At 41.9% G+C, this 14,388-nt stretch overlaps 1 protein-coding gene across 1 annotated transcript in view; it reads right to left on the bottom strand.

The window, feature by feature from the left end:
• Window positions 1-14,388, bottom strand: part of ZC2HC1A (zinc finger C2HC-type containing 1A) — a 37,237-nt gene that overhangs the window by 7,549 nt on the left and 15,300 nt on the right. Inside the window, exons 2-7 of the mRNA XM_063130871.1 lie at window positions 10,355-10,431; window positions 9,033-9,149; window positions 7,921-8,062; window positions 4,794-4,942; window positions 3,270-3,345; window positions 1,069-1,174 (exon numbers count right to left, since the gene is read on the bottom strand). Of these exons, the coding sequence (XP_062986941.1) occupies window positions 1,069-1,174; window positions 3,270-3,345; window positions 4,794-4,942; window positions 7,921-8,062; window positions 9,033-9,149; window positions 10,355-10,431 (667 nt within the window). The remainder of the gene's footprint in view (window positions 1-1,068; window positions 1,175-3,269; window positions 3,346-4,793; window positions 4,943-7,920; window positions 8,063-9,032; window positions 9,150-10,354; window positions 10,432-14,388) is intronic.

Genomic DNA, 14,388 nt, shown 5'->3' with positions numbered 1-14,388 from the left:
CTACATTTTAGCAGCTAAATAGAATGCCATTGATTACCATCCACAATTCGCAATTTCTAAGTAATTTTTCAATTTCATTTCAAAAATAAGGTTTAAAAGCTACTGCTGCAAATAGGCATATCTGCTTCTCATACAGAGGTTATATATTGCCACCTAGAGGACAAGACCAAAATATGCTGATTTTAGAATATATGTGACTACCATGTCATAAGAACGTAAGAAGTGCCCTGCTGGATCAGACCAAGGGTCCTTCTAATGCAGCACTCTGTTCACACAGTGGCCCACCAGCTGTTGGCCAGGGACCAACAAAGCAGAACATGGTGCATCAGCACCCTCCCACCCATGTTCCCCAGCAACTGGTGCACACAGGCTTACTGCCTCAAATATTGGAATTAGCACATAACCATCAGGGCTAGTAGCCATTGATAGCCTTTGCCTCCAGGAATTTATCCAACCCCCTTTTAAAGCCATCACGACATCTTGTGGTAGTGAGTTCCATCCAACAGTCTAACAGAGTCACATTTGATTTTAAAAGAGGAAACATCTCAAAAATGAGTAGAAAGGGAAATTAAGGACCCAATCCTAACGGTTGCACCCTCGGCGATTAGAAGCCCCTGGAAGCATCTGATCACCCGATGCAGGGTGCTGGGAGGAATGGAAGAAGCAATCTTCACTTCCCCATCCTCCTGTCCTGTAGATTTCTTTCGAAGGTTTGCATTCATTCTGCCAGAGCCAGAGTAAAAAAATAAATAAATTTCCAAGTCCTAGTTAAGTTCAACACAATAAGATTATTGTGATGTGTTATAATGATAGGAATATTTAGCTCTTAAGAGTAAGTCTCACAATAACTGTTCCAGTTTGGTGGTTTTTTAAAACTAATAATCCTACAGCTCCATTATTTTTTTTTACCACAGCTCACCCTATTCAATGGGTGGTGGTGCCTCCAGCCTCAGTGTAGCTTTGGAGGGGGACAGGCTTCTTTGGGCAGCTAGGTTCCATGAACTCCCTTCTACCAGCATGATGTTGGATGTCACCCTGGGCACACATCATTAATTATTGCGCACTTACCCTGTTTGTGGGCTTGTCCTCGCCAAGTTTTTATGAGCCGGAGAGGAACTCTGGATTTTGCTTCCCACAGGGCCGCTTGGAGTCATTATTTTATTTGCAGGTGTACCTTTCATAAAGTAAAAGCGAAATCATCATTTCTGTAGCTATATTCTCCTCCCCACTCCACAGCATCAAACTACACATGAAGTGGGAGATCCGTGAAATGATGCAGGAGCTGACCAAAACAGCTGCAAAACTAGCGCTGGGGGGCAGGCAGGTTAGTCCTCCTGCCCCCTGTGCTATTTTCCTGATCCAAATTGCCCCACATACCCTGAAGTTGCCATTAGTCCCACTTCTCCGACTAGCGCTAACAGCAACTTTGTAGGGGGTGGGCAGGGGAGAGATATTTCAATGGGAAAGCAGCAGGGTGGGGAGGGGAGATTTTCCAACTGAGGCAGGCAGAAATGAAATCCCCAGTCATACAACGTCCCAAGTCATACATAATAAAGAAGTTTTGTGAGCCTGGAACTCCCTAGTATCAGTGTAGTAGTACAATCCCGGGAGACAATGATTTGCGCAAGGTCACCCAGACAACAGTATGGCTTTGTGCAGAGTGATTTCAATCCACGTTTCCCCCATCCAAGCCCAAAGCTCAGTCTACGCACTACGCAAGGCTGGCTTGCATTAGGCAGAAACCAAGTCAAAACCACTAGCAAGGCCATTAGCCTCACCGCTCGGTGTAATTTAATATATTTTAAAGCAGACTTGCAAACACGTAAAAACCCATCAGTTCATTTGTCTACCTGCCAGCCTTCCTCCTCCCCTCTATTGATCATTGTTTCCCTACTCAGTCACATCAACCTTCTTTGCCCAGATCAGAAAGAGCATCCCGTACAACCACAGTTTCCTGCTGCAGTCTTAAATGACCAGAAGAAGCAACTGCACAGGGAGCCAAGAGAGGCAGGCCCTGTTCAGACAACATGCTAAACCATGCTGCTTAACCACAAAATGGTTAACGGAACGCATTCCATTAACCATTTTGTGGTTAAGCATCATGGTTTAGCGTGTCGTCTGAACGGGGCCACCGTGTTTATGGCTGGGGTAGCACCTCTGCTCTCGTGTTTAACCTCTTCTGCTCTGTGGCAACTGCACAACTGCTTTCAAAATTACACCTTGCTGTTGTTTTAAAAAATTCAGATAAAGCTTCCAAGTTGTGTGCAGCCTCAATAAAATACATAGCTAGGGTCTTATTCACCTTCTTATTATACAAAGACAAGGCATTTGTCCATTTAGTTCCCTGACTGGCAGCCTCTCTCAAGGGCTTCAGTCAGGGTTCTTTCCCAGCCCCATCAGGAGATGCCACAGATTGAACGTGGGACCTCGACACATGCACACCAAGTGCTCTAACATTGAGCCACCACTTGCAGGTGACAAGTTCTATGCAAAGAGTGCTATTTGCCTTTGTTCTAACCCGGAGTTTCACAGAAGTAACACCAAGGCCTAATCTACACCAAGCAGGATATTGCACTATAAAAGTGGTATATAAGAGGCAGGAGCCACACCAAGCAGGATGTAGTGATATGAAAGAGGTATATGGTATGTGTCAATGGGCCCCAACAGTTGTCAGTGCACTTCGATACTGTTATAAAGCAGTAGTGTGGCTCCTGCCTTTTATATACTGCTTTCATACTGCTTTCATAGTGTAATATCCTGCTTGGTGTAGATGAGGCCCAAGATACAGAAAGGCTCCCAAAGCCTACATAGTTGTGTATGTGCGTACTAATTACATCTTGCTAGCTATTGCCCTGTGAAAGGGGTGAAGAATCCCCAGCTGGCTGGGCTTCCCAATCCAGCCCATGGAGCCTCTTGGACTCCTCCAAGCGCCAACCCTGGGAAAATCCCTCCTGGAAAGAATTCCTGCTGCTGTCTGTGATTTGAGGTCACAGTCAGCAGTGGAAATTCCTTTGCATGGTGCTCTTCCTCCCGTTGGGAGAGGGAGTGGCGTGCAGGGGAATCCTCGCTGTTATCTCTGATCTCCAATCTGAGATAGCAGTAGGAATTCCTCCAGGGGGGATTTCTCTACATCCAGCCTATAGAGAGGGTCCAGTGGAGGGCAATCTGAGCCCCCAACAGAAAAAGGTCCTTTTGCACCCCTGCCCTGTGGTAATGTTTATTCAAGCATCCCTGATGTGCAACATCTGTATCGACTTTTCAAATGTTACTTGGTTGTGGCAAGCGTGATGAGGCTGGCGGTGTTATTCCTGTAGAAGGCAGCTTCTTCACTGATGGCAGCTTGCACTGAAACAACAGACATGAAAATGAATCAAAGCAATTAATTATTTACCCTACTTCTTCGATTCTAAGACACACTTTTCCCCCCATATAAACATCTCTAAAAATGGGGTGCGTCTTAGAATCGCGGGTGTGTCTTAGGGTTTTTTTTTTCTGTTCGTGGTACTGAAATTCGTGTGCATCTTACAATCGATGGCGTCTTACAATCGAAGAAATACGGTACTTACTTACGAGATTTATATACCACTCTATATCTAATAAGATAATTATTGAACAGAACAGTCAATAAAATTGCAGTGTTTTGTCTTCCTCTGATCTGATTTCCTGAAGCGATAATGAATACCTCTTCCTTCCCATAGGACATTTTAAACAGTATCTTAAAGGCAGGGTTTTCCATGTCGTTGTTGTTGTTCTTGTTTTACTCCTCCAAGGTATGCCTATCTTCTACCTACTCTTTTGTGAAAAGAAAAGAAATGTATACCAGCAATTCCAATGTTGATTCAGTCCACAGGCTTGTTCTTTTCCCCTGGTCCATTTTTAACACATGTTTATATTTAAAGAACATTCATTTGGTGTGTGTTTTTTTTAAAAAAAAACCTGATCAGTTTGTAAAAGTTGCAAAACTGCTGTGTGTGTGTGTGTTCGGTGACATCACAGGGACAAGCCAATCTGAGCTATACACCCAACAGCTGCTGTAACACACCAGCGGAGCTTAACCTTGAACAGGAAAACTGCTTAGCAAGGGCACATTTAGCATCCTTCCAGTGCGGCTTCACCACTGAAATTATGGACATTTCTATGCACAGCTAGAGAAACACCTTGTTCCTTAGCTAAAATATATTGCCTACCTATAGTGGTTGGGGGAAAGAACTAATGAATAATTAGAATCATTAGAAGCTGCCTTGTACCAGGTCAGGAAGCTGCCTTGTACCAGGTTTACTGAGCATTTTTTGTCTAGCATTCTGATTGTCTCGTTGTATTACTGTACTTGTGAAATGCTCTGTGTATGTTATTTTTAACATTATATTTTAGTATATAAAATTGCATTTTTTACCTGTTTCCTTAACTTCCTTGTTTTCATTTATACTGTGTTAGGTTAAGGTCATCACCTCTTGCATTTGTACTAGGTCAGACCATCTAGCTCAGTATTGCTAACAGCAGCCTTCTCCAACTTGATGACCTCCAGATGTTTTGTATTACAACTCCCAGGTGGGGCTGGGAACGGACATCCAAAGCATCTGGAGGGCACCAAGCTGGGGAAGGCTAGTCTACAGTGTGGAAGCGTCTGTCTAGGTTTCCAGAGAAAGTCTTTCCCAACTCTACCTGGAGGTACTGGGGACCTTTTGCATACAAAACATGTACTCTACCACTGATGTAACACCGCCCCCCCCCCCCGATTGGGGTAAGTAATGAAATGGAGAGAAAAACCTGTTGAGATGGAACAGTCTGTTTACCTGTGCTCGAGTGGGGAGCTTCCCTTTAACATCAGTAACCACTTTTCCTTTATTAGAAATGCGTGCTGCCTGTTCTTTGCAGAAATTGATGTGTCGATCAGCCGCGCTTTCATTGAACCTTCTCTGGCAATATGGGCACTGGATGTAATCTACATTCAATAGCAATCCATGAAACACAAATAATAATACAATTTTGTTTATTAATTTACTCACTGACTTGATTTTTGCCCTGATTTTCACTCCAGGCGAGACTCACAAGGTAGCTTACAATAAAAACAAAATACAGCATAAAAATACAAGTACCAAAATCACTATAAATCAATAGAACTGCATCATAATTTAAACATATATTAAAAGTTAGCAGTAAACCAATATAATCAATTAAGAAGAAGCAGCACTAAAGCCATCAACTTCCAAAAGCCTTTCTAAACAAATGTTTTTACCATGCACTTAAAGCAGCAAAGGGATCTGGCTAACCATCTTTCAAAAGGGAGTTCCAAATAACGGTGGCCATTATTGGGGAAAAAAAAACCCTACTCATCAACGCCAGGCTACAGAAGAGAATCAGAATGTGTTCTAAGAGCTTATTTGGGGTAGTGGGGGGAGAATTATATGGGGCATGGTGCTCATTCAGGTAAATCCCAGACCACTTAGTCCCGGCCCACCAAAGTATCAGCACCTTAAATTCACTCACATGCTAACTGGCAATCCATAAAGTTCTCTTAATATTGGGATAATATAACCTAAGAAACTAGTCTCCATCAAAATTCAGCTGCCTAATTTATAACCAGTCATAGCTTTCAACTAGTATTCAAGAGCAACTCCAAGTATAGTATAACATGTTGTTACAGACTAGTCTAGACATTTATTAGCACATGTACAACAGTGGCTAAACCACATTTTCCCTGGAGAGGGCTCAGATGGTAAGTTAGTTTGTCCAAACTGGAAAAAGGCAGCCTTCTTCACAGATGCCACCTAGATCTCAGATGTGCTGCTGGGTCAAGAGCACTCTTAAACTGTGAGCCTACTCTTTCAAGGGGCATGTGACCACAGAAGAGGCAATTCACGTACTCTTATTTCAACCCAATCACCCATCAATTCTCCCCTTTTATTTGGATTAAGCAAGCTTGGTCATCATACAATTCATTACCAACTCCAAACACTGATTCAGGGAAACACTGCCATCAGAAGCTAGTGGTTCTAAAAGCAATCCGAAATGAGTGGAAATCCTTCTTTTTGGAATGGGACAGGTCATCACAGCTTGCAGAAGGAAGCTCTCCTGACATGTACTGATCCAGAAGCAAGTGTTTCTGTTTGCATCCAGGGTTGCTGTTTGAACTGCTAACTTTCTGTTACATGAGTGGTGGGTCCCACTTGCACAACCAATTGTGCTGGAGCATAGTGGCAGGCTTAGATAGTGCCTAGGTCTGCAGTCGATATGAAATTAAGTTGGAACGGATCTGAGTGAGTTTATTTGCAAAGTATGAAGCAAATAAGTTACAGGGTGTTCCTCCTGTTCCCACATTTCAATTGTAAAAGGCCTTTAACCACCTGTAAAAGTTCTGCTGGATGGAACTGCACAGATGCTATGTTTTTTGCCATCATTGGCAAGGAATACACCTTCAAGTGAGTTCAAGCCTATGTTTTGTCAGACCTGTTGCCAGTTTTCTGCTATAACACCCTGCTACTATGCCTGCTGCCTCATCACTCACCACTCCAAGATAAAACAAGACGAAACTTATGTAGAAAATAGACCAAATTTTTACTTAACTGCAGGCTTCTTTCCATCTACATTTTGTGCCATGGGAATATTCTTACAATCCCATGTCTAAAAAAATACAGTGGGAATCCTAGGCAAACTATGTGTGCCAAGAAACTGGGCTGGTGGTGGCGGCTGTGAATACTTGTGTCTTTCTCTCAGGTGTAGACATGTATAACTCTCCAGCTGAGAGCCCCCTCCCTCCTGCTACCAACTGTCTCTGCAGAGGCCACCAGTGAGGGAGGAAGCAGCAACCAGGCACCTCTCCACCGTGCCTGGGTCCAGCTCCAGCTGAGAGCCCCCTCCCTCCTGCTACCAACTGTCTCTGCAGAGGCCACCAGTGAGGGAGGAAGCAGCAGCCAGGCACCTCTCCACCGTGCCTGGGTCCAGCTCCAGCTGAGAGCCCCCTCCCTCCTGCTACCAACTGTCTCTGCAGAGGCCACCAGTGAGGGAGGAAGCAGCAGCCAGGCACCTCTCCACCGTGCCTGGGTCCAGCTCCAGCTGAGAGCCCCCTCCCTCCTGCTACCAACTGTCTCTGCAGAGGCCACCAGTGAGGGAGGAAGCAGCAACCAGGCACCTCTCCACCATGCCTGGGTCCAGCTCCAGCTGAGAGCCCCCTCCCTCCTGCTGTCACCTGTAACTGCTGAACTTTCCAACTAAGATTGTAGTGCCTGAGTTTGCTTTCCTTTTCCCCCTCCTCCTCCTCCTCCTCCCTCCCAATCCCCTTTCCTTTTGTGTCATGTCTTTTAGATTGTAAGCCTGTGGGCAGGGACTGTCAAGAAATACTTTTGTAAGCCGCCATGAGAGCCTTTTTTGGCTGAATGGCGGCATAAAAAATCCTTAAATAAATAAATAAATAACTCTTTCCAGCATTACAATTTTAGACGCAGGAATGATGCAGTCACAGAGCTCAGGCAGGAGAGAAGACAAAACAGGACAGCATATCCAGGCCTACGGGAAGTCCATGTAAAAACAAACAAACACTAAACTTCTGCAAATAAGCAAGACAGCCAGAGGTGCAGAGGAAAGAAGTTCCTCAGTACCCACTCTAAATTCCTCCAGTCACCTGTTGCTCCTGCAGGGCTACTCTCGGAACCTGGAAAGGTTTCACATTTGTATAGAGATGCATGTCACAAGCAAGTATGGTAACAATGGGCTATTGATATGCCTTGAACTGCACATTATTCTGATCATGACCAGACCAAACACCTGAGACTTTGGAAAAGCCATGCTGACTGGGAATGATGGGAGTTGCAGTCCAACACATCTGGAGGGCACCAAGTTGGAGAAGGCTGATCTAGCCATTTGGAAGTAATACTGCTTGAACTGATACTATGATTCACATTTTCAGATCCTCACATTACATACCAGGATCGTAAGTAGGTGGTGGTGGTGGAGGAAGTTTCCCCCCTTCTTTAAGAACCTGATCAACCCCTTTGGCTGCTCGTATAGCTGCTAGGAGTTCCTCATGCTTCCGTCTCCAGTTTGATGGTTTCTTTGGGGGTTCTGGCTAAGAAGACAACAGGGACAGCACACATATATTTGCAATTTGACAGAAATGACTTCTCCTGTTTTGAATGCTATATTGCAAACACCACCATTAAGTATAAATCCTGCCTGTATCATGAAGTCACGTTGCCCCTTGGGAGAATCAGGATACCTATAAAAACTGTAGTTTGATATGCAGTCAGTTGCTGCATTAGACTGTCTTAGAAATTACTGGTATACTAAATCAACTCCCACTGATGTAGGGGTAGGCAAGCTTTTGAACTACAATGGTCTAAAGCATCAGTAATGTGTAATCCAAAAGTTTGCATACTTCTGTACCAACACAAAGTGATCCAGTACAGGTTATGGCCTTATGTATTTTGCATGTTTTCTCTCTTGCACAAGGAAAACTAGTTTTCTGAGATGCAAAATTATTTGGAGCCAAACTCAACAATATTCCTTACTCTCTCTTAGCTATCTTTCAAAAATCTCAAATTTGCCACATAACCTGGGTTCAAAGCCCAATGTCAAAGCCATGAAATATTCATAGCAACACACTACTCTGCTCTAGCTTTTCATGCTGGCTCCTGTAACTCTTTAGAAAACAAAACTTTTTTAAATTAAAAAATAACCTTTAATAATAGTAGCTTATGCAATATATGACTAGAACTCTTTAAACACAACAGCAACCTAATAATCATACTGGTTGCAATCCAAAGGAGGAAATAAATCTTATTAAATTTGGTAGGGAATTGCTTCTGAGTAATCATGCTTAGGTTTAGGATGAATTATTCCCAATTCAATTTTTCAAATCTGATACGAAGTTTGCAATCAGTATCTTAATAAATTATGTAGGTTTAATGGGGTACCATGCAAGATATGCCCCTAAAAACGGTTACCACTCTCTTGTTCAACTAATCAATAATTTGCACTACATACCCATGGATAGGCAGCCGTCTAGTATGGTATTATCCAAAAATCTATATACCTACCCGTGGCTTCAGAGGTTTTACTGTGGAAATATCAGTGCCTTCAGCTCTCTGCCTGCTGGAGTCAAATGTTTTTCTTTTTCTAATAGCAGATTTTTGGCAAATGGGAACATGTTTTCTCTGTGAGTAGAACAGGAAAGAAAGGCAATATTTAGATTTGGGAAGATTTTTTCCCACCCTCTGGTTACTGGCTATCCCTATCATGAAAGAGGGACAGGAAGACCTGGAAGGATAAAGCTTGTATTTGTTTATATGAATTATCATTTCCACCTTATTCCAAGTGCTTTGGATGATGATGATAATAATAGATGATGATGATGGTAATAAAGACAGGTTGCTTACCTGTAACTGTAGTTCTTCGAGTGGTCATCTGTGCAGTCACACATATGGGCCCTGCGCAGGCGCAGAGCCCATATGTGTGATGCACAGAGACCACGAAGAAGAAGAATAGATTAATAATAAACAAAAACAAATATGTATGAAACAAGATTAAAGTATCAAAAGCAGTCGCATCTCATGAACTATTCAGCAATATAGGCTTCTTTTTAAAGTTTTATGCTTTAAAAAACAGCCTGCAAAAGAATAATGCTGGCCAGAAAAGAGACAACAAAAAAGAGTTCCTGTTACTTGCACACAATGACCCGATTTTCACATAACACTAATTCATGGTTTATTTATTTTATTTAACCGATGTTTTTTTGCCATATCCAGTGTGTTTGGCAGACAATAGAATAAACTGTACTTTATTTTCCTCCTTTGGCGATTTCTCCCTGTATTCCAAATGCCTCTGTGGTGCTACTGGCATGCAGAGCAGCTTTTGCTTGTTCGTTTACTATTCTTGCCCGCCCCCTCGGTAGTCTTGCGAAACAACCCATGGTTCTGGATTAACATGTAATGAAAACCCATGGTTTAAACAACCCAGAGATTACAATCCAACAACAAATCATGCCTTCTCTTTATGGGTTATTTGTGGTTAACCAACCATGGTTCCTTAATGCAGCTGGGCTCACTCATTAGGATAACCCAGAATTTAACAACCCATGACTTAAATAAACAATGAGCTAGTGTTATCTGCGAGCCAGGTCACTCCCTTGCACATGAATAAAGATGTACCATATTGCCAGTCAGCTGCTTTTATGGAATGATTCATTAAGACCTAGGTAAATAATTCATGAAATATTCAGAAGAACAGCATCTATGTTTGAACTGCTAACACTGGAAAGTGAGAAAAATTGTCAGCAGAGGTGCACAACCACATCTTTTTTTTTTAAAAAAAATGATCACTTCTCAAACTTGATTTAAGTCATCCGATTTTTTTTACTCACTAATGCATTTTGAAAAAACGTCCTTCCACAAATCTTGCATGGTAACAAATCTTCAGGTCGACCCACACTTCCAGTATCTTAAAAGAAAAAGAAAAAGACACAGATCTATTACGGCAATACAATTCTCACTTATAACCTCATAGCCACAGGCAAGTTCTTTTGCTATATTTATTTTCAGTAGACCTAAAAATCAGACACTAAACTCAAACCAACTTCCTTGCCTTTCTTGAGAGAAACTGCATCCATTTTCCTGTTAAGATTTAGCTGCTTGGAAAGAAACTCCATTTCACGAAGATGATCCTGCACACACTAATGAAACCACCATCATATTAATCTAGTCTCCAGGCCATCAAGGTCAGAGTTGAATTCTTGCCAAAAGTAGACTGAATGATTTCAGTTGGGCTGCAGTGAGAGTTTTTCACCCCCCACTTGCCTTCTGAAAGCCAAGGAATTTAGTCAGCTTGCCAGGATAAGGAGGCTTATCTCTGAGGAAGCTTCTCCGTGAGCCCCTGCCAAAGGAAGTGAGGCAGGTGACTCAGGAGGGCCTTCTCTGCTGTGGAACCCCAGCTGTGGAATGAGCTCCTTAAGGAGGTTCGCCTGGCACCTACACTATATATTTTTAGATGCCAGGTGAAGACCTTTTTATTCTCTCAGTATTTTAACAGTCTATAAATTAATTTTAACTTGGTTGTTTTAAATTTGTATTTTAAATTTGTATTTCTGCACTGCTGCTGATTTTATCCTGGGTGTGCTTTTATATTGTATTGTATATCATGTTTTTATACTGTTTGTTTTATACTCCCTGTCTACATTGCAAGGAGTCTGAGTACCCCCCCCCCTTTCTCCCTTCCCCATATCATTCATAAAATTGCCTATAAAAATGGAAATGTTCTGCATTTCCCAGCTGACAGCATTAAACCTTTTCCTCCCATGGGCAAAGATAGTAAACTTGTGATCCTATGGACATTGGGGAACTAAATATTGATTGGGATGGTGGCCCCGATCTCTTCGCTAAAAATAAATGGGGAACTAAAGAATCCTAGAAATGCTAAAATTGTCTATATCTAGAAACATACGCTTTTTAGCATACAGTTTATAAGAAAGTACATACCAATTTTTTAATTCATTTAAAAATGAATTCACTACAGGCAGTGTCTATAAGCTTGAAGGCCATATGATTTCTTTTCCAAAGTTTTCAGTTGTAATCCCAATTTATACAATAGACGAGGAGCAGAAAGCGCGCCATATAATTTTGTACCTGATAAAATTTCTGCATTCAACAGAACAGAAACACTAGCACACCATTCAGACCTTCTTTCTACTTTTAATTAAAACTGCCCAGGAAATTAACTATCATTAGAGAAAAACGGGCCAAAGTAATTGATCAACATTGCAGCACTATTCACTACTTTGACTAATTTTACTAATTCACTAATTTTAGGATATTTTTAGTATGTTTTTAGGATGCTTTTAGGATGCTTTTAAACAGTGTATACCATGAGCCAACAGCCAAGAATATGAGCCAACAGTGCGATATGGCTGCAAGAAAGGCAAATGCTATTTTGGGCTGCATTAATAGAAGTATAGCTTCCAAATCACGTGAGGTACTGGTTCCTCTCTATTCGGCCCTGGTTAGGCCTCATCTAGAGTATTGCGTCCAGTTCTGGGCTCCACAATTCAAGAAGGACGCAGACAAGCTGGAGCGTGTTCAGAAGAGGGCAACCAGGATGATCAGAGGTCTAGAAACAAAGCCCTATGAAGAGAGACTGAAAGAACTGGGCATGTTTAGCCTGGAGAAGAGAAGATTGAGGGGAGACATGATAGCACTCTTCAAATACTTAAAAGGTTGTCACACAGAGGAGGGCCAGGATCTCTTCTCGATCCTCCCAGAGTGCAGGACACGGAATAACGGGCTCAAGTTAAAGGAAGCTAGATTCCGGCTGGACATCAGGAAAAACTTCCTGACTGTTAGAGCAGTGCGACAATGGAATCAGCTACCTAGGGAGGTTGTGGGCTCTCCCACACTAGAGGCATTCAAGAGGCAGCTGGACAACCATCTGTCAGGGATGCTTTAAGGTGGATTCCTGTATTGAGCAGGGGGTTGGACTCGATGGCCTTGTAGGCCCCTTCCAACTCTGCTATTCTATGATTCTATTCTATGATTCTATGTTTTTAATCAGTATTTTATGTGCTTTATGCTTGTTGTTGTTCCCTACCTCGATCCAATGGGAGAGAAATAATAATAAGAAATATATTATTATTAGTTGTTGTTGTTATTATTCTACTATTTATGCATTTTAAACCACAGCAAATGAATGTTGAGAAAATAGCTCATAAAGTTCCATTCATGAGTAATCTGTGGATTCTGAGTTTGAGATGGTCAACAAAATTCCAAATAGGATACTGATCTTTTTGTTGGGGACTGAAGTTATCCCTTAAAGGCTTTCATGCAGGGTGGAGGGCTATTGAATTACTTCAGGGCAGATATGCTGGTGTCCCCTATCAGGAACGACGGTGCCCCTGTAGGAACATGGAAGTGGAGACGATGGAGCATATCCTTCTGTCCTGTAGCTTTTATAATCAGGCCCGCCATCTTATGATCACCCCATTGTTGAGTAAACTGTCCAGAAGTTCAGACAAATTTTATGTTAAGTTTCTGTTGGAAGATAAGTCCTCAAGAATAACTTTGGCTGTTGCTAAATTTCTTACAGTGGCGGCCAGGATTAGAGCTCTCTATGTATTAGACATAAGTTGATAATAGCTCTAAGTGTATGATTTCATGTTTGATTCTTGTTCTTTGTTCTTTTTCATGGATCTATGGATCGCAATAAAGAAGTGTGTGTGTGTGTGTGTATTAAATTGAAAATTGAAATTAAAATGTTGAGAAAATAGCTCATAAAGTTCCATTCATGAGTAATCTGTGGATTCTGAGTTTGAGATGGTCAACAAAATTCCAAATAGGATACTGATCTTTTTGTTGGGGACTGAAGTTATCCCTTAAAGGCTTTCATGCAGGGTGGAGGGCTATTGAATTACTTCAGGGCAGATATGCTGGTGTCCCCTATCAGGAACGACGGTGCCCCTGTAGGAACATGGAAGTGGAGACGATGGAGCATATCCTTCTGTCCTGTAGCTTTTATAATCAGGCCCGCCATCTTATGATCACCCCATTGTTGAGTAAACTGTCCAGAAGTTCAGACAAATTTTATGTTAAGTTTCTGTTGGAAGATAAGTCCTCAAGAATAACTTTGGCTGTTGCTAAATTTCTTACAGTGGCGGCCAGGATTAGAGTTCTCTATGTATTAGACATAAGTTGATAATAGCTCTAAGTGTATGATTTCATGTTTGATTCTTGTTCTTTGTTCTTTTTCATGGATCTATGGATCGCAATAAAGAAGTGTGTGTGTGTGTATTAAATTGAAAATTGAAATTAAAATTAAAATTAATGACTAGAACTTTCTCTATTGGCTACCATTCCAATAAAAATTGCCACAGGCAATTTTTGGAAGTATTTTCCCCCTTTACAACCCCACCCCAATAATATATTCATACGTAATGTCATTATAACCACAGACTACAAACTATGTAAGATTATAAAAAGGGAACCAAAAATTTAGCTAGTTCATAAAACATATAGATGAAGCAGCATGCAAGCCTTCCTTCCTGTGGAAGACAGATGGGCAACATCATAGAAATATTGTGCTCCATACCATGGCAAATCCTTCTGTTAAGCAAGTTAGAATATGGACCAGAGCCACACTAAATAATGAAAGACAGCATTAGGCCACTGGTTAATTTCCAATGGGCCACCTACAGTCTATCGGTATTCCTGAAAAGAATGCTAGAATGGTGGAAGGTACTCCCACACAACATGTTCTAACGCCACTGTTGTGTGACTGTGGGCTACCATGGAATTGAGTAAAATCCATCGCAACGTTTGATTGACAGTTCGTCCACCCTCTCTCCTCCCCCAGTCCTCCTGATGGTATCCCATCAGCCATTGCTGGAAAAAAAACACCAATCCTAGTGGCTCT

This window comes from Elgaria multicarinata, chromosome 7 (genome assembly GCF_023053635.1).
Source record: "Elgaria multicarinata webbii isolate HBS135686 ecotype San Diego chromosome 7, rElgMul1.1.pri, whole genome shotgun sequence".
Taxonomy (NCBI): domain Eukaryota; kingdom Metazoa; phylum Chordata; class Lepidosauria; order Squamata; family Anguidae; genus Elgaria; species Elgaria multicarinata.
Note: the sequence above shows the minus strand (reverse complement) of the source record. Positions and strands in the feature narration are given on the sequence as shown.